The sequence below is a fragment of the Chelonia mydas genome, chromosome 15 (assembly GCF_015237465.2).
Source record: "Chelonia mydas isolate rCheMyd1 chromosome 15, rCheMyd1.pri.v2, whole genome shotgun sequence".
Classification (NCBI taxonomy): domain Eukaryota; kingdom Metazoa; phylum Chordata; order Testudines; family Cheloniidae; genus Chelonia; species Chelonia mydas.
Genome location: NC_057856.1, coordinates 13,368,612 through 13,390,439, shown reverse-complemented (window position 1 = coordinate 13,390,439; position 21,828 = coordinate 13,368,612). Strand labels below are relative to the sequence as shown.

Genomic DNA, 21,828 nt, shown 5'->3' with positions numbered 1-21,828 from the left:
AAATTAAGGTTGCAAATTTATTTGGCATTTTACAAATTTTTATTGTTTGACTTTGCAATCATACCTTTCCTTTACTGTAGTTTTTTGGATGTAATAAAGAAGTAGTACACATCAGTACAGCTAAATATACCTGCAATAAGTCAGTCAACAAGATATAATCTAACTGCCTACTAGGTAGGCACTTATCCCATATTCATCACTATGGCATAGGGATTAGGCAATCTATATAACACTCCAAGATCCTGAGACCATAAAAAGTAAAAGTAAACCAAGGAGGCAAGATGTATCTGTAGCCATGTTAGAAGAGGAAGCAGGGATTGTCCTAGGGCGACACTGGCCCTTTAAAAAGGAAGATGCCAGTGCACCTGTGACTCATCAGCTGTTTCCCAAGTGGGTTTTCAGAGAGGGCACCTGGGCCATATAAATGGGAGACAGAGGGAGACATTGCTACAGGATTAGAGCAGTACGTGCACAGCCTCTTCTCCCCACAGACCCAGGAGATTCACCACCTCCTTTATACTCCAGGCAAGAGCGTCTGCAGCGTGGAGCCAGAATGGTCAGCGCTCCATGCTGAGCAAACGGGAAATGGAATTTCAAAAACGTGCAGGGCTTTAGAGGGGAGGTGCACATACCTGTATACCTGGCCACTGGGCAGCTGAGTTCAAAACAGTGACCAGAGCAGTCATAGTGGGGCATTGTGGGATGTCTCCTGGGGCCACTGAAGTTGACCTAAGTCACAGCGTCTACACTGACACTACATCAACCTAAATGCTACGCCTCTCTTGGAGGTGGAGTTATTAAGTCGGCACAGCGGGCAAATTACATTAGTTGGAGCAACATTTTAGTTTAGACACTTACAGAGTTAGGTCGATGTAAGCTGCCTTGCATCAACCTCTTTGTAGCGTAGACCAGGCCCTAGCTATTGCATCTCAGGGAGGCAGAGTAGCTGCTGCAGTGTTTTAAGTGTAGACAAGCCCTGAGTATATTTGCCAGACCTGAGGAAGAACTCTATGTAAGCTCAAAAACTTGTCTCTCTCACCAACAGAAGCTGGTCCAATAAAAGATATTACCTCACCCACCTTGTCTCTTTCCAGGATTAATCATTTCCTACATCCTTGAGTTTTAACAAACAAAGCCAAGTCTCTTATGTAATCAAATATTAACAGCTACCACTTACTAGGCATACAATTAATTTTGTAGTTTCTAGTCTATGAACAAAGGGCAACACACTTTCATAGTTGGAGAGAAATATCTCCCTACAAGAGGATACAGAATGAACACAGACACATTTTAAATGTTCTGAACCTTATGCAATGGGCATGAAAGAAAATAATGCAAAGCAAACAATACGAAGTCAAATTTAACTTTGACTAGTCCAAATGGACAAGCTTCTTTTAGTGCCTGGATTATACAATTTTAGTGAGGAACAACTGCAACCAGACTGCTAATTCAAGAGACCTGCCACAAAACTAAGAGCTAAGAAAACTCTTACCCTGAAGATGGGCAGCTTTCTCTCAGACTTGGTACATAGATAAATGACAGAGAACTCACCAAGTACTTCTCATTTATATCTAAAAATCCAGCAGGGGGGCAGGGAAAAGGGAGAACATTGGGAGGGATCTGTTCATTTTCATGCTCCCTGTACTTCTAGAGCGACAATCAAACTCAATAATTTAGTCATTTTAACACTTTTTTCCCAAAATCAGAAAAGGAAATATGGTACTTGACACTGTTTGTTCCCAAAATTTTATTGTTCTAAATTTATATTATCCTATTTTCAGAGATATGCAATCAGTGAAGAATGTTCAGTTATTCATTTCAATGTAATTAGTGACCCAAAGTTACAAAACAAAATATTTTCAAGCCCTGAATACCTATATTTGACAGTCACATGCAGCTGAAGAACACTTACACTGAGAAATATCCCTCTAATTTAAAGAGCTTTTTAAGGTATATATTTTAGCATTTCAAGGAATGATTTGTTGTTCAAATCCCCTGTTAATACAATATTTCTAAGAATTTTGTATGTGCAAGGATGAGGCAGCAAGACCAAGGACACCCTGAACATACCAAAAACTTGTCTTCTATCTTCCAGGTTCAGTATCAGAAACTATTTCCAATGATTTTTGTATTGGGAATTGGTGGAACCTTCTCATATGGCTTCCAAGTTTCCATGATCAGCTATCCTTCCATGGTAAGCATAGCATCCTCTACAGCTAAATTCATAGTGTGTGGCAGTTCAATGACAAGACGGAACACAGCTTTTAGCAAGCAAGCAAGCTGGTCTGCTAACAGGCTTCTGCCTGTCAGCTTTCCACCTTCCCCTTTATTCCTTCTCTCCCCCCGCGCATTACATTCTCCAACAGATAAAGGAATACACTGGCTTTGTTTAACATTCTTATTTACCAATTTCTATCTACCGCATTCCTTGCTCTCGGGCCTTGAGCCCAGTCCTGAGAGGCTTCCCACGGTTCATGTCATTTGGGCGAGATTCCAAGGTTGATGCCCTTGAGAGGAGCTGTGTGTGCACAGGTCCAGCACAACACTCCGGGTGTGCCCTGAATGTTGCCAAGCGCATGAACCTTGTATGAATCCTACAATAGTGTCAGGTTCTGGCCTGGGGATGTTCTTCAAGACACCTTGAAATTCTTTCCTCAACTCCTTCCGTTCTCATTCTGTCCATGAAGAACAGTAAGAATAGTTTGTAAAACCCCAAAGGATGACAACTTAGCAGAATTTACTCAGGATCATGGACATTTCTAAAAGAACAGAAGACTAACCACACCAGAGACTTTTACTAGAAGGTGAAGGCTCATGTGAGTTGCTACTCTTTAAAAAGCGTCTATTTCATTTCATGTATCCCTACTAATGGGAGTCTCATATGGGTCTTGATGGCGTAAGTGTCTCTTATAGTAACTAGAACATGAAAGAAGCAAAGATACAGAGTGAAACTCAACGTACAAATTAAAGTCTAAGCACTGAACTATTATAGCTAAGTAAGTGCCTTCATCTCCCATACCAACTTCATAATAATACTTCAGCTGAAAGAAGATAATTCAGAATATGGAAAGAATTGTTTCAACGTACAATATAATTTTTTTTCTAAATTAGAATTTTTAGACCTAGAATTTTTAGATAGAATAAAAGACCTTATTGTCACAGTTCAGGGCATCTGTATCTGTAATCCCCCTCCATGGTCCAGCAAGGGCACCCAGTGTAGGGTCCCAGCTTCTCAGGCCTCAGCTTTCTTAGGCAGAGATGTGTCTCTCCCCCACTTGACCAAAATATTTCCAGGCTGCACAGCCCACTGCTTACACCAGGATATCCCCCCAGCAAGGCAGACTGCCTACATGACCAGCATCGGCACTTCTGCTTTGTCTTCAGAGACAAACAACACTATAATCGCCAACAGTTACAGGTTACCACACAGCTCTTTATAAGCAAGCACGCTTATTCTTAAGGTAAAAGCATTACAGAGAATACATTAAAACAATAAAAGCACCTACATGCATATTAATAAGCTTACCAGAGATCACCCCAACTCCAACAAGGGCCCTGGCAAGTGAACAGTTCTTCAAACCTCACACAGGGGTTTTTCCTGTAGTCACCCATTCATCACTAAAATGCAAATGTTTTTGCTAAGAACAAGAATTTTCAGTTTTATGGGACCACAGTAGCCCAAAGACCTCCCACCCCTCCATAAAGATTGGGGCTCCCCATGGGCTGGAGGTCCAGTCTATTTGCTGGATTAGAAAGAAGACCATGAGACGGTTTTAGCTCAGGCTATTTAACCAAAAATCTTTTGTCTGTTGGTCCCTGGAGAATCCAGTTTGAACCAGTATATGCAAGCCTTTCTCGAGGTGATGGTAGCTCATTGGAGGTGTTACAACCTGAGTGAATATGTCTAACTACATCTCACTATTCTTAGTTCCTGGGCTTAGTTCCCAGGGCTTAATTCCTGGGCTGTCGTGCCCCAGCCCCATAGAAATACATATAATCCCTCAACAGTACATAAACATTTGCATTAATACACTGATCTCCTAAAATACTTCAGCTTAATCCAATGAAGTTTTATTTAATTCAGTAAGGTTTGTACTGGATATTATCATATTTGTCACACTTATGATCAGTATAACTGGTAATGAAACTCCTTCTCCCCCTCCTCCCCAATTTTTCTTTCTAGTACATCAAGAACTTCATCAATGACACTTGGCAAGAGCGATACCATTCTGTCATCGATGAGCAGACCCTCATATTACTGTGGTCTTTCATTGTCTCTACCTTTAGCATTGGGGGATTCTTGGGAACCATCAACTCAAGATACCTGTCTGCAAAATATGGAAAGTCTGTATCAAGTAAAAAGCACTTTTAAAAACTGTTCCCTATAACAAAGTAGAAAAATTATGTTTGGCTTTGAGACAATTGTCCCTATAGAAAGGAAGAACAGTCTATATTTTTCTAGCCAAAGTGTTGCATTATTTCACACCATCCCTCCAATTAATGAATATATTTCAGTGACAGTTCCCTATTTCCCTCTTTTATCCAAGTGTTCAGTCCACAATACTGATTAATACCTTCGCAAAAAAATGTAGATTAAAATTGACTGTAAAATTGGTCTGTTAGCTAGTGCTCTGCCATCCCATGCAGGAAACAAGATTTTGATTGCTGTCAATGCTGCAATAGTAAGTGAATCAGCTTCTGGAAAGGAATACTTCATGTTACTCCACTTTCATCCTGCCAGTGAATTAACAAAGGGCACTGACCTGTTCCAAAGGGAGGTCTGACTAATCCTGCCTGATCAAAAGGATACAAGAACAAATGTACTACATACATTGACAAGGAAATTACTGTCCATTACTTTTAAATTCAAAACAAATTCATTAGGTTCCTTAGCTCCTGTAAATCAGCATAGTTTAACTGACTTTATTATACTTACCTTTATTTGATAATCTTAACTGGCACAAATTAGCACCTTTCTTGGAAGTCTCAGCAGAAACTAAGGAATGAATTAAAATGGAGATACAGCTCCTCTTTGCACCCTGAGAAGTGGTCCCTCCAAAAGATGGTGAAGGTATGTTAGTGGAATAGGGCAGAGAAACTTCCACTGCCTGATGTATCTGTTCAGTAGATAAACAGGATATTCCATATTTCACTGCCATCAAATATAATCTCTTTCATGAGCACTATACTCGCATGACCAGAAAACATAATATCCAGTAATGGGTTTGGCTCAGGAGGAGCTGTTATGTTTCTAGGGGGAAAAGCCCTAAACTAAGAAGGATTTAGAAAATAAAATACATATTTATGAAATGTCCAAGGGAAAATTACTTACCTCCAGTTACAGAGACAAGGTGGGTGAGGTAATAACTTTTATTGGACCAACTTCAGCTGGTGAGAGAGACAAGCTTTTGAACTGTTGTTGGCAATCACCCATTCTTGGGCCTGTGGCCCTGCATAAAGCCAGGATGGGAACAATCCAGTCTCAAAGCTGTAGAGAGCCAGCCCTGCAATGAAACATAGGTATCAGGCACTACTCCATTTTTCATCCTTTTCACACAGTGGAAAAAGAACAACTATAAAAGGTAGCTTGAAATTTATTCAAGGTGTAAATTACTTTAGAAAGGAAAACATTTATAAAAGGATAAAATGTCTGAGTTTTCTAGGGTTTTTTAAGTATATACACAGGGTTAACATATGGGGACTCAGAAATATATATAAAAACTAAAGCAGTAAAAGGAAAAATAGAGACATCCTGAAAAATTAAAATTCCTAGAAGGCAAGAGAATTTGGAGGCCCCAAGCTTATTCATAAAGAGGTTGTATAACACCAATAGACCTAATCGTCACCCTTGTCTAGAGGTGGAATCTAAGCAATTCTGCTTAATGACACACACACGGCTCTGAATATCTCCTGGATGGAACTGACTGCAGGCTTGCTACCACAGCAAGTTTCACATCAAATCAGCCTCAATATGACCTTGAGATGCAGCTTGGTCAGATTATAGCAACAAGAGACTCAGCCACTATCATGCACACATGGTCTCTTAGAAAGAGTAGAGCCATGGATGACTAAGGCGGAACTTCAGCAGTGTCTTTGGAAGGAATATAGAATATTACCATGACATTTTAAAAGTAAGAAAAACTGAGCTCTCAAATTCAGAATGACTAGGTTGAATGAGCGTCAGGGAGTATCTAGTATAAAAATCTCTCCTTTCATCCAGTGGTATAGACCACATGCCTTTTTTCCCTGGGAGATGGATTTTCTGATGTATGTCCTCATTATACTGTTCAATTTTAGTGCATCCTTGAGAGGGATAGTCAATTGTACAGAATTTCTAGGGGTGAAAGTAATATTAAATTCTTACCGGTATGGGGGCCGGGCCTCCCCCAGCCAGTCCATCCACGCTGCCTGGCCTGTGCCGCCCGGGGCTCCGGCCACTGCAATAGCCCTTTTAAATCGCCAGCCCTGGGGCAGCTGCCCCTTTCCTCCCTGTCAGCAGCCCTGGGGCAGCGCTTTAATGTTGGCTGCGTACGGGCCAGTACCTGCTTCTTACCGGTACGCCATACTGGCCCGTATGGCCTACTTTCACCCCTGAGAATTTCTATCAATCAGATGTTATAGTCCCTATTGGATAATACTGAGGACTCAGACGCCCAAGGCAACCAGGTGTAAATCATCCCAAGCCTTCTTCCTGTAAAAGCTGGCTAAATGTGCATGTCCTTGGGGAATGAGATATGACCGCATTAAGAATGCTTCCTGAAGTTGCTGGGATTCTTCTCCCCTTAGCAGGCATAAGAGGAAGGGTGGAGGAGGGAGGCACAAAAGAGTGTAAAAGGCCAAAGAAAAGAATGGGTCAAAGTTCACGGATACAGCATAGCTGCTAGCATCAATGAGGATCATCAATCAGCACAGATAGCACCAATAAAAATGAAGATTAAACAAAAAATTTTTGAGGGGGTGTGGAGATCACGGGTGTTGCCAGGATTGTTGGCGACCTAATCCAGGTATGAGTAAGTGCCTCAATATTTTTTCTTTTTAAATAAAGGAGGCTGACATTCAAACACAGGTAAAGGATATAGACACTTTAACTGTAGGGGATGTGTCCTTCACAAACTGTGTTCAGAAAGGAACCGTTTAGGAGAGCACTGTGGGGTTCCTCTGCAGGGATATTGCCAGATACCCTTTGAGAAACCAAAATCTCAGAACTTTGAACTTAAAGAATTCCCAGCAAATGGCACAGATCCATGAGTGGGAGATCTGCTGGGATGGGTATTTTTGAAGAAATAATATTTCAAAATTTTCATTACAGTCTCTGCTTTACCTGACTGAAGTGTTCCCATATACAGTGGAATAGTCTACTTTACGCTTAGATTACCCAGGGGTTCTCAAACTGGGGGTTGGGACCTCTCAGGGGGTCATGAGGTTATTATGGGGGGGGGTCACGAGCAGTCAGCCTCCACCCCAAGCCCTGCTCTGCCTCCAGCATTTATAATGGCGTTAAATATATAAACAATGTTTTTAATTTATAAGTGGGTCGCATTCAGAGGCTTGCTATGTGAAAGGGGTCACCAGTACAAAAGTTTGAGAATCACTAGATTACACCAATTTCAGTATCAATTTAAGTAATGGCTCAACAGCCCGGCATAAGCAACTGCTAGGTCCCACTTGCAAATTCTTGATTCAATGATAAAGTCACCACTATCTGTGTATTCAGAGGATAAAAAGAGGGTATTTGGGGAAAGCAAGAGAGAGATGGTGTTGCCAGTTTTATGAAAGTCTCTTATGTGCTGTTCCAGAAAGAAATGTCTAATGTTCAATAACCTGCTTCTGATAGCAGCTGCATTTTCCTGGGGCTTCAGTAAGATGGCAAAGTCCTTTGAGATGATTTTGATTGGACGTTTCCTTTGTGGTTTTAATTCAGGTAGGTTGTGTTTGATTTCTACTTGTATAATAATCAGTTGGGATCCCCCTGCAAGGCTGTAAGCCAGAGGCAGGATCAATATTCCTAAGTGTCAAAATGAAAGGGGTCAATAAATTGTTATAGGGAAGAAAAGAGAGGATAACCCAAAGGATATCGGATAAAGGGGTTAAGAGGAAGAAATAAGAGAATGCATTTGATTGCTTGAGACTATTTTCCACATAATAATATTCCAGGCTAAGGGGAAACACGTTGGAAGAGTGAACTTAAAAAAAATGGGTAATAAAGCTGACAGCAGAAATATTGCAGGCTTGCAAATAATAAAATAAATAAATAAATAAAATGTTCACTTCGTACTGCTAGTATCCTGCCCAGACTGAAACTGTTTGCCTCTTATATCTTTTATCCCTAGGTATGGTTATCAAAATTACATCTCAGTCTGACTACACAGAATATAGGAACAACTTCAGTTAGATTTCTTATTTTTTTTAAAGAGTAAACCAGAATTCATCCTCTTTTTTATTTTAAAAAGAGTTTTGATCTTTCTTAATTTCCACTCAAACAGAAGAATCCTCCATTTAACATTAGTTTGTGGTATGGAGCACAGAACTGATCCTACTTCCATCGAAGTTAATGGCAAAACCCACTAATTTCAGTGGGACTTCAGTTGCATTTTCCTTCTTTTAAACAAACTTGTCCTTCCTCTTTTCCCCTATTCAAGGTGTGGGTTGCAGTTTACATGGCCAGTATATGGCAGAAATTTCCCCTAAGAAGCTGCGTGGATTTACAAGTGTCACTGTCTTGCTTTTTGCGAACATGGGGAAATGCTTAGGGCAAATTGCAGGACTAAGGTAAAATAAACGTATTTATCTTCACATCTAAATTTCTGGGACCGGAGGTGGGGGATATCTTTCTATTCATTCTCTATCTATCCATTGTTATCCCATATAGTTTAATTCAGTCTCCCTATTTATCACTCAAAAACATTTGGTAAATTTCCCAGACCTGTTTGGGGTTCTTTTGGTTCTTGTTTTAACCTATTCTCTCTAGTGAACTTTTAGGAACTGAATCCTTGTGGCCTTTACTGATGGCTATCAGTGGAATCGCAGCATTGGTGCAGCTGGTCACTCTCCCGTTCTTCCCTGAGTCTCCACCCTACCTACTGATGCAAAAGGGAGACATGGAAGGCTGCCAGAAAGGTAACATGGACCACCTTAACTCACTGCTTTTTTCCTAACTTCTGTCCAGTTACTCAAGCTGGAATCTTGGAAGAGGAAAGGATTACACAACATTTTGAAAAAACAAAATACCACTTCTACACTGTACTTTCTTAATGCTGCCATCAAGACAGTTCAGATACAAGTATTAGCGGGGGTTAACATTGTTATTAAAATTAGTGGCCATCATTTCTTTACTCTGATATATAACTAGTGCAAAAATTAACATTAATGCTATACTGAGTTGTGGTTATAGTCAGAAAAGTGACAGGGTAAGAATGGTATCTTACTATTGAACAGATCTGTGTGTTTTCTGAGCAGTAACTTTTTTCTTGTTAAGAAGGTAAATATTTTCTGTCTAAACTACTAGCCAACAACAACATTGCACAGCAAACTAATAGGTAGTAAACTATAATCAACTGAGATATCTATGAATGTATTTAAAATTAAACACTTTTTTAAAGCCAGCTGAAATCAGACACCTTTATTTTGTATAGTCTTTCATACTAATGGTATCCCAAAATACTATCCTAATAGACACTAGATAAGTTAAAGAATTTGATAATAAAGCCAACAACAGAGAAAGAGAGAAATGAACAGGCATAGGCAAGCAAAAAATTTTAAAAATGACATTTGAGAAAAAAGCAAATGAATGAGGCAGAGAAGTAAGAGAAGATCATTTCAGACAGCAGGAAATGGAAGGGAAAGGGTGCTCACACCAACAGTGTGGAGATTGTGAAAGGGAGCAGAAAAGATATTGTTAAATGAGGAACTGCTGGAAAGTAGGGAGCAAAAAAAGGTCAGGGTTCTACGTTTCTCTTAAAACAGGACAGCTACTGATATTATCAACACCTGATAGGGAACAAAGTTCATGTGCATCTTCACATAAGCTGAAGTGTAGATGACTGAACGGATGGTCCTATATTTACTGATTCAATTAAAGAGTGACAGGGCAATGGATGGGTTTAATAGAAAGCATGGTGGAGCAATCCATCAAACAATGACATAAGAGCTGACTGATGGATTGAGTAATTGACTTATTCACTGCATACTTTGATAAATATGCATTATAATGATGGAACAATGGATCAGATATGGATGGATGAACAGATTAGCTATTTAATATCTTCCTTAATTATCTGGAGGTTGAGGAACAGCAAGTTGAAGAGATTTAGAGAGAATACCCTCTTAGTGTTCTGAACACCAGTGAGCACAGAGAAATAGTAAAGGCGGCTTAGAAATATTGGTGTGAAATAAAAATAGATTCAACAAGGGAAAAATAAGTTAATATAGCCCATGGTGGAAAAAACTATTTCACTAGTGAATGAAGAAGAAAACTAGTAAAAAGAAATGCCAAAAGAGACATATGGATGATAGTGGTGCAGTAAGCAAGATATTGTGGTTGCTATGTGCTCTGGCTGGAGGGGGTGGGGGGAAAAACCGTGTCTTTAAATTATGAAGCAGAAAGGAATCACCCTCTGCTCCATCTGGTCCTGGTGTTACTACTCAATTAGTATGATTCGCAAAACTGAGTATCTCAACACCAGGAAATATTGACAAATTGAAAGGAGTACAGAAAAGAGCAACAAAAATGACAGACTGGGGCGGGAGGGTTTGAGGAAAGATTAAAAGTGATAAAAATATATAGTTTATCTAAGAAATACCTACAGAGAGACTGGAAACATGGTAATCATCTACAGGTATTTGACTACCAAGAACGGAGAGCTTTTTACCTGTGTTTATTGAGGGGTAGCCATTAAAAAAAACCAAACAACATTTACAAAAGACATTACCACAAAAATTACCACATTTTCCCTTATACTTATAAAATAGGAGATCTGTGGTAAAGTTTAATGGTTCTATTTTCACTAGAAGTAATGGTATAGAATTAAGATTTCTAAGATTATAGAATTAAGATCTTAATGGTAAGTTAAAAAAATGCCAAGAAAAACTTTGACTGCAAGCCAAATTCAGAGATGAATCAAGTGTAAATCAATGATCTTCCACCTCCCTCCCTGTGTAAAGTAGACCAATTTAAACACCCTTAGAAATCAATACAATGTGTGAAAGTTGGTCTAAGGGAGACTAATTTAGTCTACGGAGGCCTAATGTACACATCATTTCAGATTTCTGCTCACACTCCCTTGGAGAAAATTAGACTCTTTGAAACTCAATCTACTGACAGACATAAATTACACATCCTTACACATCATTTCTCAGTTTGGCCCCCCTTCTCTACCTTTGAGTCTAAGACGGTGTATAATACACATCAAAGAGATGAAAGAAGGTGCGAATAAGTAGGCTGTACCCTTAATGTTAATTTAAAACTAATTAGATTGACCCTCCTATTAAGCATTTTTCTTGCATCTCTTCCCACCCCTTGTGTACAAGTTCTACCAACTTAGATTCTCTGAGATTCAGTGGCCCAAATTCAGAGGTAATGTATACGGAATGTAATTTATACATTAGAAAGTGGGTGAGAGTCTAATGGAGTTGATTCTAAATTGTTATAAACTTAGGCTGCTTTAGATTTACATACTTCCACATCTTATTTTGGTCCAATAATATTATTAATAATAGTTACTGTTTCTGGTAGCAGCCACTACAAGTGCAGGAAGTAAATGATGCGGAAAAGATCAATGGTTGTCTGACCCCCCCACCCACTTATACATTATATAGCCCAGTGTTTCCCAAACTTGGGACACCGCTTGTTCAGGGAAAGCCCCTGGCGGGCGGGGCCAGTTTGTTTACCTGCCGCGTCCGCAGGTTCGGCCGATCACGGCTCCCACTGGCCGTGGTTTGCTGCTCCAGGCCAATGGGGGCTGCGGGAAGTGGCGCGGGCCGAGGGACGTACCAGCCGCTGCTTCCCGCAGCTCCCATTGGCCTGGAGCGGCAAACCGCAGCCAGTGGAGCCGCGATTGGCTGAACCTGTGGATGCGGCAGGTAAACAAACTGGCCCAGCCCGCCAGGGGCTTTCCGTGAACAAGCGGCGTCCCAAGTTTGGAAAACACTGACATAGCCTAATCCATAGTACAGGTGGGTTGATGTCACAGATCTAGTGTTCACTCCTCCCTTCTTCTCTGCTTCCAACCCAAGTTCAAAAGATCTGGATTCTCTCAGCACCTAGAAGGAGAGAGGATTCTAACTGATCAATGGCCACGCATGGGAGGACTGGATGAATCCACTGATCAGTCAGTAAAGGACTGGAAGGCTGGCGAAAAAACATCAACGAACAAATTTAATGGGTTTATCTGTTTGTTGCCTAATAATTTTGAGAGTTTTTCCTTTACAGCTTTGAAGCAGCTTTGGGGTGAAGGGAATCATCAAGGAGCAGTAGATGATATGGTGAAGGAGCAGGCTACAACAAAAAAAAAAATCAAACCCGTGAATGTCCTGGAACTCCTAAAAGACCGATCCTTGCGATTTCAGTTGTATTTATTGGTCACTGTTGTTGTTACCATGCAGCTTAGTGGTGTCAATGCAGTTAAGTATTCGCCTCACTTTAAACATTATTATAAGTCATCACTGAGGAAGCAACACATTGTAATACCAGATGTATTCAAAGATATGAGGCGAGCTCACATAGTATAAAGATTCCGCAAACTTTAATGCAGCCACAGCCCTGACACAAAACAGCACCCGCCTCCCCTAAAGGTACAGACAAGTACACAGTCCAACAAAGCATTTGTTACATTTTCCAGTCCCCTAACCTCTTTCAAACCACATCCACCAACACTCTAGTTAATGGGAGGGGAAGTCCATTACAATATGCACACTTAATAGTAGGAGGAGTAAAAAATTCATTTGAAAGGAAAGAAATCTAAAACTGATAAAGGGATTACACTGTATTTGAAAAAATGCATAATTAATGCACTCAATTCACTGCCACGTAATATCACTTAGTCCAAGAATTTAGTAAGACTAAAAAATGATTTGACATTTATATGGACAATGAAAACATCCTCAGTTCAGTATATATATTTGTAATTTACAGAGTTATATATACCCTCATGCTTGAGGACACAAATCTGCAACTAAGTGATGGGGATTAGGAAGAATCTTTTGCTACGGACAGTTTATACTATAATTGTCCATTATGGGGATTCCTAGGCTGAGTTTAAGGCCAGAAAGAACCAGCAGATCATGTAATCTGATCTCCTGCACACCACAGGCCACTAACCTCCTCCCCCCACCCAGCTACCTCTACATTGATCCCCAATAACCTGGATTAAATTTAAGTATTACAATCCTCCTCCAGAGACTAAACTATTGTGTGCTACAGGCAGAGAACTGCACCAATGCCCAAGGCCCCTGTAGTGGCATGGAACTGATTTTGAGAGATTATACCCAAATGAACTCTTGCACCTTTCTCTGAAGAATCTACCATTAGCCACTATCAGTAAAAGAATACCAGGCTGGTTAGACCCAACATGGCGATATTTATGTTCCTGTGTAAGTCTTCAAGACCATTGGGCACCGTGAGTTCTGTGTTTCAACATAATAACGTTCCACTGGTTTGTTGCACTAACTTTTTTCCCCCAAAACTCTTAAGGCCACTGCAGAATGGGCAGCTATAGGTATGAAGCTTTCATGAAACCTGCCTAACTGTAAACAACTGCTGCCCTACTTTTATTATTATAGCGGTTAAGGATACAATTTTTCTTCCTTCTGCAGCCAGAAAAATTGGACCAGATCTTCAGCTGGTGTGAATCAGTTCAGCTCCATTGACTTCAATGAAGTTACATCAATTTACACCAACTGAGACTCTGTTCTAAGGATAGTAGGTTTTGTACATTTGCACTATGGGAATCTGACATTTTGCGAGTCTGCAGTTGAATGTCTGGGACTCAAACCTACTCACCTCATTCACGTGCAACTCCCCTGAATTTCAAAGAGAGCTGTGCGTGAAAGTGGGGAAGGGGTTTTGACCCTTCAATTCCTTTCTCCTGATTCTCAATTTTCCATTTACACTGGCGGTGAGGGGTTTATGCCTTACAAGGACAGGCAAACTTTACACAGCTCAGAATGGAAGCTGAACACGGATTAGGATCATAATATTTTTCTATTACTATCGTGAGTCAAAAATACTCAAACAGCTTGTAATTCCCCAGCTCCTGATTTTGTGACTTGGCAAAGTAATGGACTTTCATTATGTCCACAAAGTTGGAAAGCTCTTTAGGTAACTAATCTTCCACTGAAACTATTAAAATCTGTTCCCACGTAAACAACTTGACATAAATGTTAGAGTAAGAGCTCAATATTAACTAGATTAAGTACAAACCAGGTTAGTGAGTGAGACACACTCTTTCTGCTACCTGGCCCATTACTTAAACAGTCTTGCACAGGTGTGCTTCAGTGATTTTTTTTTTCAACTATTTCTTTTGTTACATTTCCCAGATCTATTTCTATGCCTTTGATGTGTTCCGTACAGCTGGATTTACTGAAGATCGTATCCCCTACATATCTCTGGGAGCTGGGATCTGTGAGTTCTGCGCCTCCATAATGTGTGTAAGTCACCTTGCAGTGGGAGTTAGCATATGTAAAATTTCCATAACCTGGGTGGTGGATAGTTCTCTGAATCAATGAAAAGGGAGGCTCTATTTCTGCAAAAGGATTTTCCAATATGAAGTAGTGGGCTTCTCTCTTGTTCTTTGACTACATCAGGTAGTCGAGTATAGACAAGGTGCCAGCATTTCTATCTCCATGTGATCTAACCTTAGTCAAAGCAAGTTCAGATGACATGGCGGAATAAACAACAGCAGACACTAGTGCCTTGCCTACACTAGCGCTTCCACCATTGCTCTCACTGGAAGACCTCTGCTAGTGGCAATGCAATGGAGGGAAATTATAATTTTAAAAAAGCTCTGGCATTCAGATCCATAAAGGACATTGCATCCCCAGCTGGTAGTAGCACAATTTACTGGAACATCTACAAAATAGGGGGAGCTCCCTGAGAGGTATGGTGAAGCTTGGCAAGTGAAAAGAAGATGTGGTAGAAGAACTTCAACTCTTTACTCTGGGACAGTTTGAAGGCTGAGTTTAAGTTCTTGATCGAAGCAGCATTGAGGCAAAGGTGAGGACCAGACCTCTCAATCCTCTTAACCTCAGGACATGTGCCACTGATTCTATCTCTGACAATCTCTTCACTTACATACTTAGCTCACCCCATGATCCCACTTCGTGTCTATTCAAAGAGAGCTCATTCAATGGAATTCACCTTTCTAGAAGTTCTAGGGAGCATCTACACAACAGGAAGAGCAGAATGGGCTCCTGAAAAGGACATCATTTCTGTTCCATGTCTCCTTTCACTTGAGAGGGACACCAATTGCCAGTTCCATTAGGAACTTGCTTGAAAAATATTTGGAATCAGTGAGAACTAGAGAAGAGACAGGTTCTGCACAAGAAAGAGCTGCTGGCACAATGGGACTACTAGTACTGTTTTTCATAGATTACAAGGCCAAAAGGGACCACTATAATCCTAGTCCGACCTTCTGCATAACATAGGACTTGCCTGAATTAGTTCTTGTTTCAACCACAGCATATCTTTTAAGAAAGACATCCAATCTTGATTTAAACATTTCCATTGATGGGGAAGCTGCCACAACATTTGGTAAATTGTTCCAATAGTTAGTTACCCTCATTGTTAACAATTTGTGCCTTATTTCAGATATAAATTTGTCTAGCTTCACCCATTAAGGCAACCTCTAGCCATTAAGGAAGTTTTGAGGCAGCAGAGTAAGACACTGCGTTCAGAATGGAGATTTGCCTGATGAGGCCAAATAGCTTATTGAACCATAGTGATTACGTAACACATTTTCCTTGAAACTTTTTGTAGGGATATTTTTTTTTCCTGAACAGCTCTAGTTTTCATATTGGCAGGGGCCTCATGGGAAGTCAGACACAGGAGGAGGAAAAAGACAGAAGGGCATATGCCAGCATCCCTAATCAAAATATAATTCTAGGATATAGAAAAGCCCAATGAAGTCGAACCTGATTATAAGCTCATGGACCTATTACACACAAGACAGATGAATCCGGGTGAAGAATATCAATATAAAAGACAAATAGGAAAAGTAGTTTTAGTGTCTTTTGCATTTTGCATTTTTGCATTTTGTGCCCTTCAGAGCTTCATCATTGATAAATTTGGCAGAAGGATGCTGCTGTTGTGGGGATACGCACTGATGGTTTTGATGCTCATGGTCCTCACAACAACTCTCTCCCTGCAGGTAAAGAAACATTCCCTTTCTCTGTGTCCTTGACCAATAACTTCCCTAGTTGGGATTCTTGTCTGCAAGAACAAATATCTACAGCATTCATTCAGTTAGTTCTTAAATATTCTATCTGTGATTTTCAGAACAGTCACCTCCAAAAAAGGAGAGAAAATTTTCTTCAGGCTGAGACTCCTTAAGGTTTTCCAAACCATGCTGGCAAGAAATCAGCATGGAAGTCTATTAAGGTATTAACAAACACGGTCTATTGTCCCTTTGTCTTCCCTTTAGCATCAGTTCTTCTGGATGCCCTACTTCAGTATTGCTCTAATTTTCTTGTTGATTATCATCTTTGCAACTGGACCAGGTTAGTACATAGATGTGAGGAGAGAGAGAGAGAGAGAGAGAGATTGGAAAAAGAATGAATAATCTAAATATACTAACATAAAGGGGCTATATACTGATATCTGAACAAATTAAATTCAATATAATATAAAATATAATATTTATAATATTTTGCACAATTATAGACAGTGTTTGGTGTGCAGATTAATAGTAAGTATTACTATTCATCCCATCACCCTTAGGAATGGCCTAATAGCCATTCTGGCAGCATGTTCTAGCCATGTCCCTTCCTTTCCCAATACGCTCCCTACACTGGGGGTTGACACAGCCTAAAGCCATTCTAGCTGCTCCGTGTTGCCTGGGAAACACCCTTACAATGGAGGTTTTGTTTGGAAGCTAATTCTACTAACTATATACTCTTAAGAATCTCACTGTAGATCAAATATGAAATATAAAGGCTCTTATATGTGAATGTTAGTAGCATGACCTTGATTGGATCAAACCTTTGTAAGTTACACTGTCATAACTTCTTTAGTGTCAGGGGCTAGACTATTTACTGCAATAAAAATTAAACAAGAAAAGTTCTTTCAAGTGACACTGATCAAAAAAGGAAGTTTACCAATGAAAAAAAGCTGAGTTCCTCCACTTGGAAAGACAGAAAAAAGAGCTTACCACTGAAAATACTACTGACTGCACATGGATGATTAGAATTAAATGCCTCTGATTCGTTTTTCCCCCCACTTAGACTAGTGTAAACTCGTGGTAATGCCACTGATGTCAATGGAGTTATACCAGTCTAAAACTGGTGTGAAATTGGAATCCAGTCTAATATCGGTAAACTTTACACTAAAATTTCACGGGATTTAAATTAGCTTAGAAATGAACAAACATTTATTTTTACTATTTAATTATTATTCTGAGAAATCTTTTCCTTTCCAGCTGGAGCTTCATTCCCACTCATGCCTGAACTCTTCACCCAGTCATCCAGATCATCCGCATTAGTGATTTCCATGTCTCTACACTGGGTAGGACTCTATGTGATCGGGATGATTTTCCCATATGTAGTGGTAAGTGAATTTAAACGGAGCTCTTCTTGAGGGTGCCTGATCAAAAAAAAAAAGTTTGGAGAATATTTCTGTGCCAAAGCAATGGCCTCACAACACACCGGCATATCAGGAAACCTGGGTTTTGGAATAACCATAACATCCTTGCTTCCTAGCCAGGGGTAGACATTACCACAGAAATTAGCCCTTATCAAGGAGGTGAAAAGTGAGAGACTGCTCCATTCATAGAGTGCCACATGTGTCCTCCAGATCACCATTTGAAATTAAGATATCTGCTTTAAAAATTCCCAAACTACAACAGTCAAGGGTCATTAACTTATTTTCTCTCTTTTGGTTTTCAGAAAAGCCTCGGTACCTTCTGCTTCCTTATTTTTGTGGGCTTCATTTCTATCTCATGGATTCTCATCTACAGGTTCCTTCCAGAAACAAAAGGCAAATCAGTCATGGAAATCAAAGAGGAATTCAATCATTTAAATTTCAGGAAGAAATGTCTCCAGGACATGGGAGAGAATCCCTCTGAAAAATATACCTCATGTACCAAGTTATGACTGGACAGAAGAGGAGTAATTTCTTAAAGGGACAGAAAAGGGTGTCACACACAGACGAATATAAAAAAAAGAGTGTTAGCTTTAATATTTTACTCCTGTTATTCTGTATTCCATATTCATTTCTTTGTGCAAACAGACTTCATAGAAGATCACTCTATGTGATTCTATAACATGAGTGTCTTTCAATATCTAATGGACACCATCACTAGTTACACAGTAATGTGCATTTCATGTTAAGATTCCAGTTTCCAAAAAACAAATCAAATGTGTACTTGCATACTTTTAAAGTCACCCAAACCTTTAACTCTGCCCATGTAATACCATTGTAAGGACACTAGGACAATTTGGCTTTGCAATATATACACATATTATAGATAATAAATAAGACAGTTTATATGCCTGAATTTGTTACCCTGTTGGTCACTTTGACTGTGCTGTCCTATGGCTCAGTAACCATGTTGATGGAGCACACTTTCATCCAAAATGGGTAACTCATAGGCAACACTGAATCTGAGAGCCAAATGATGTTAAAACCAACAGAATATCACTTAAGTTTGTATTCCTGAAGTACCATCATTTTTCCTATCCTACAATTCAGGTTGGACTGGGTCAAACACAGCTGTTTGCTCATGCACTTAATCGAACCATTCTAAACCTTGTCCAGTCACTGTCAATGAGGGCTGGTCAGGAGTTTATGGACAATGGTTTTTTTGACAGAAAATAGCCCCATTTGCAGAGGTTTATCAGGTCCAGGATGAGATTTCCATAGTGATTTGAACCTGTGTCTCCAACATGTCAGGAGACTGCCCTAATCAATGAGCTATATCAGGAATTCAGACTGGGTGTTCTATATCCCAGATGAATGTTCTAATCACTGAACTAGAGCGCCAGTCTCTCTCTCTCTCCTCATTTTGTTGGAGCTGCTCAACTTTGTATAAATAATTAAATATTCATTAATATTCAGAGAAGGTGGAAGTTGCCATACAAACTGTAAGAGGCTAATTAAGGAAAGATACTGATGGAAACAGAGATTTGAACCTAGGTGCCCTATTGTAGGGACACTTACCTACCACTGGGCTCCTAGCTATTCTGAGCGCTCTCTCTCTCTTTTTTGGGGGGGGGGCAAGGCATTTCAAAAGATCTTGTTTTCTTTCTGCATTGAAATGAAAACAAAATTCTGAAACCTCAGTTTTTTAAGAAACAGTTCTTGTTTTCTAGTCAGACCTACTGAAAATATTTTAATTCAATGTAAACAATACAAAAACATTTGGAAATGTATGAGAATGGCATGGTATGGCATTCTATGAGCAACTTGGTGCTGAGTCACTTTCCTGATCTCAGTTACTCACAAGCAAGTGAAAAAATGCCCTGTGGAACATTAACAAGACAACTGACTGGAACTGATATTTGGAGCACAGGTCAATTCTGAAAAACGCACATGTTCTGGCAGCAGGTTTCTAAGAAACATGCATTCAGATGACTGGAATGGCGGGCGGGTATAGCGCAAAATACACTTCTCAATGCATTTGCGATATATGGCATGAATTACTCAACAGTGAATTGGGTAAGCATAAATGTCAGTATGTTTAAATATTTAAATGTTAAAGGACCTGCTCTTCCCTTCCTGTTTTAGGTTCAGAGGGAATGAAAATAACCAAAAGCCACGTACATGTCCTAAAATCTGTTAGAAGGGAAGAACCACCAATATGGCACATTGTCCCCTCCTTCCGGAGGGTGAAAAACTCCACATTATTGTGCATAGCAGGTCTAGAGCACTGAGAATCTACACTATGCTCCAGTGGAAGCATGAAGGGGGACTACAAACTAGATAGTTACTCAAAAGTTTCAAGAATATGAAAGTAATCTTCTTTAAAAGAAATCAGCTGTCTGGTGAGACCATGCTCTAGACCTACACAGTAAGGGTAAGTCAGGTGAATTTGACCAGTTCACACAATAGAGTCTAAATTTTTGATAAAAACTTATGGAGGTTCGGGTGGGCCAAACCTGAGCAGTACTGTGACCTGGTGGTCAAGGTCACAACAACTGGAGCAGGGAGCCCGGCACAGCCCAATGGGGGACAAGAGCCACCGCTATGCAGAGAGTCGCAGACACACAAAAAAAGTCACAGACAAGACAATAACGCTATCGGTGACTTTCACGCTATGAGAAACTTTGCAACCTTACTGAGAACCAGGTTAAAACAAGACAACCACAAGAAATGGAACTGACTTTGCAAAGAACAGTGGTTATTAGCAGGAGTAGTGAAAACGATACTTCCTAAATTAGTGTTAAATTGAAGTGTTAAAGTAGTAAAACTGAAGGGTATCTAATTAAAAATGCACACTGACACACAGAATAAAAGGGTGGGATCAAATTTGATTTCTATAAATGTGGAGGTAATTTAAACACAAAAGTTTTCCAAGCACAAGGATAGCCGTGTCAATCATACAATAAGAGCACATGGTCCGCAGACGTGAGTTATTCTCTTCACAAAGTAGTGCAAACCAAAATACATTCATAGACACAGAACTGGAGGACAAAGTTCTGATAATGAAGAAACAGAAAGAGCTTTGTTGGGTTCTTTTATAATTCACAAAGCAAGTTTCCATAACAGATTGCTTTGTTGTGCTGAAAATAAACGAACAAAAAGTGAATTTCAAAAAGCATATAATGGAGCCCAGTACAATCATATCAAGCAAACAGAAAATGGTCGTGACTACCCCAATGTTAAAAAGTAGTACGTTTGTTTCATCCTGAAGTCACAAAAGGAGCCCATGTGGCAAAGCTACACTATCATTTCTGTATAAGGAAAGATGCCAGTCAATAGATTCTGAACTAGAGGTACAATATCGCATCATGCTCGCCATCATTCAGCAATACCATGAATAAATGCTCACAGGAATGATTGCTGAATCTGTCAGCATTATTTCATGAAGATTCCCATGTCATGCTAAGAAATCCCCTTGGAGCAAAAAAGGGGCATACACAGGCAGGCAATGACAGCATAGCAGAGATGATACACTAAAAGGTAATGAATTCATAGAACTTCTTCATAGGAAGAAAGCCATGGAGTCTGATTCATCTTTATCAGTTAAGAAACAATAATTAATATTCCATCATGAAAAACCTGCCATTCCAGACCAGCCATGGCTTGCGTAAAATAATTCTTCTAAACACAAATAAGACCCCTTTTCCATGTCTTAGCTCTATAGCATTTGTGTGAAACCTTAACTCAGAGCTGGACCATTTCTCCTGAGCCATTTTTATTCCACATATCGTTCACAACCAGAGAGGCTTACGTTTGTTCTTAGAACAATCCAGAGAAAGGTTAGGCAGAAAGGACCCACCTAATTTTGTTCCTGCTTGGCTCCAATTCACAGAAAAAACAACTATAGGAGCCAGCAAAAAGAACAGGAGGACTTGTGGCACCTTAGAGACTAACAAATTTATTAGAGCATAAGCTTTCGTGGGCTACAGCCCACTTCATCGGCTGCATAGAATGGAACATATAGTAAGAAGATATATATA

The 21,828-nt window shown here is 39.8% G+C and overlaps 1 protein-coding gene across 1 annotated transcript; it reads left to right on the top strand.

Moving 5' to 3' along the window:
- Positions 1-1,499: 1,499 nt before the first annotated feature.
- Positions 1,500-18,327, top strand: LOC102941505 (solute carrier family 2, facilitated glucose transporter member 11-like). The gene is made up of 12 exons (XM_037879124.1): positions 1,500-1,523; positions 2,096-2,194; positions 4,184-4,344; positions 7,797-7,921; positions 8,640-8,769; positions 8,969-9,117; positions 12,428-12,618; positions 14,533-14,643; positions 16,260-16,361; positions 16,635-16,710; positions 17,628-17,755; positions 18,094-18,327. The coding sequence occupies exons 1-12, from the start codon at positions 1,500-1,502 to the stop codon at positions 18,298-18,300; spliced, it is 1,503 nt and encodes a 500-aa protein (XP_037735052.1). The 3' UTR covers positions 18,301-18,327.
- The last annotated feature ends 3,501 nt before the right edge of the window (positions 18,328-21,828 follow it).

Coding starts and splice junctions, on each gene's coding strand:
- LOC102941505 (XM_037879124.1), top strand. CDS start 1,500: ATGGGCAGCTTTCTCTCAGACTTG. Junction 1,524..2,095: donor GCAGCTTTCTCTCAGACTTG/GTACATAGATAA, acceptor TCTATCTTCCAG/GTTCAGTATCAGAAACTATT. Junction 14,644..16,259: donor TCTGCGCCTCCATAATGTGT/GTAAGTCACCTT, acceptor TGTGCCCTTCAG/AGCTTCATCATTGATAAATT.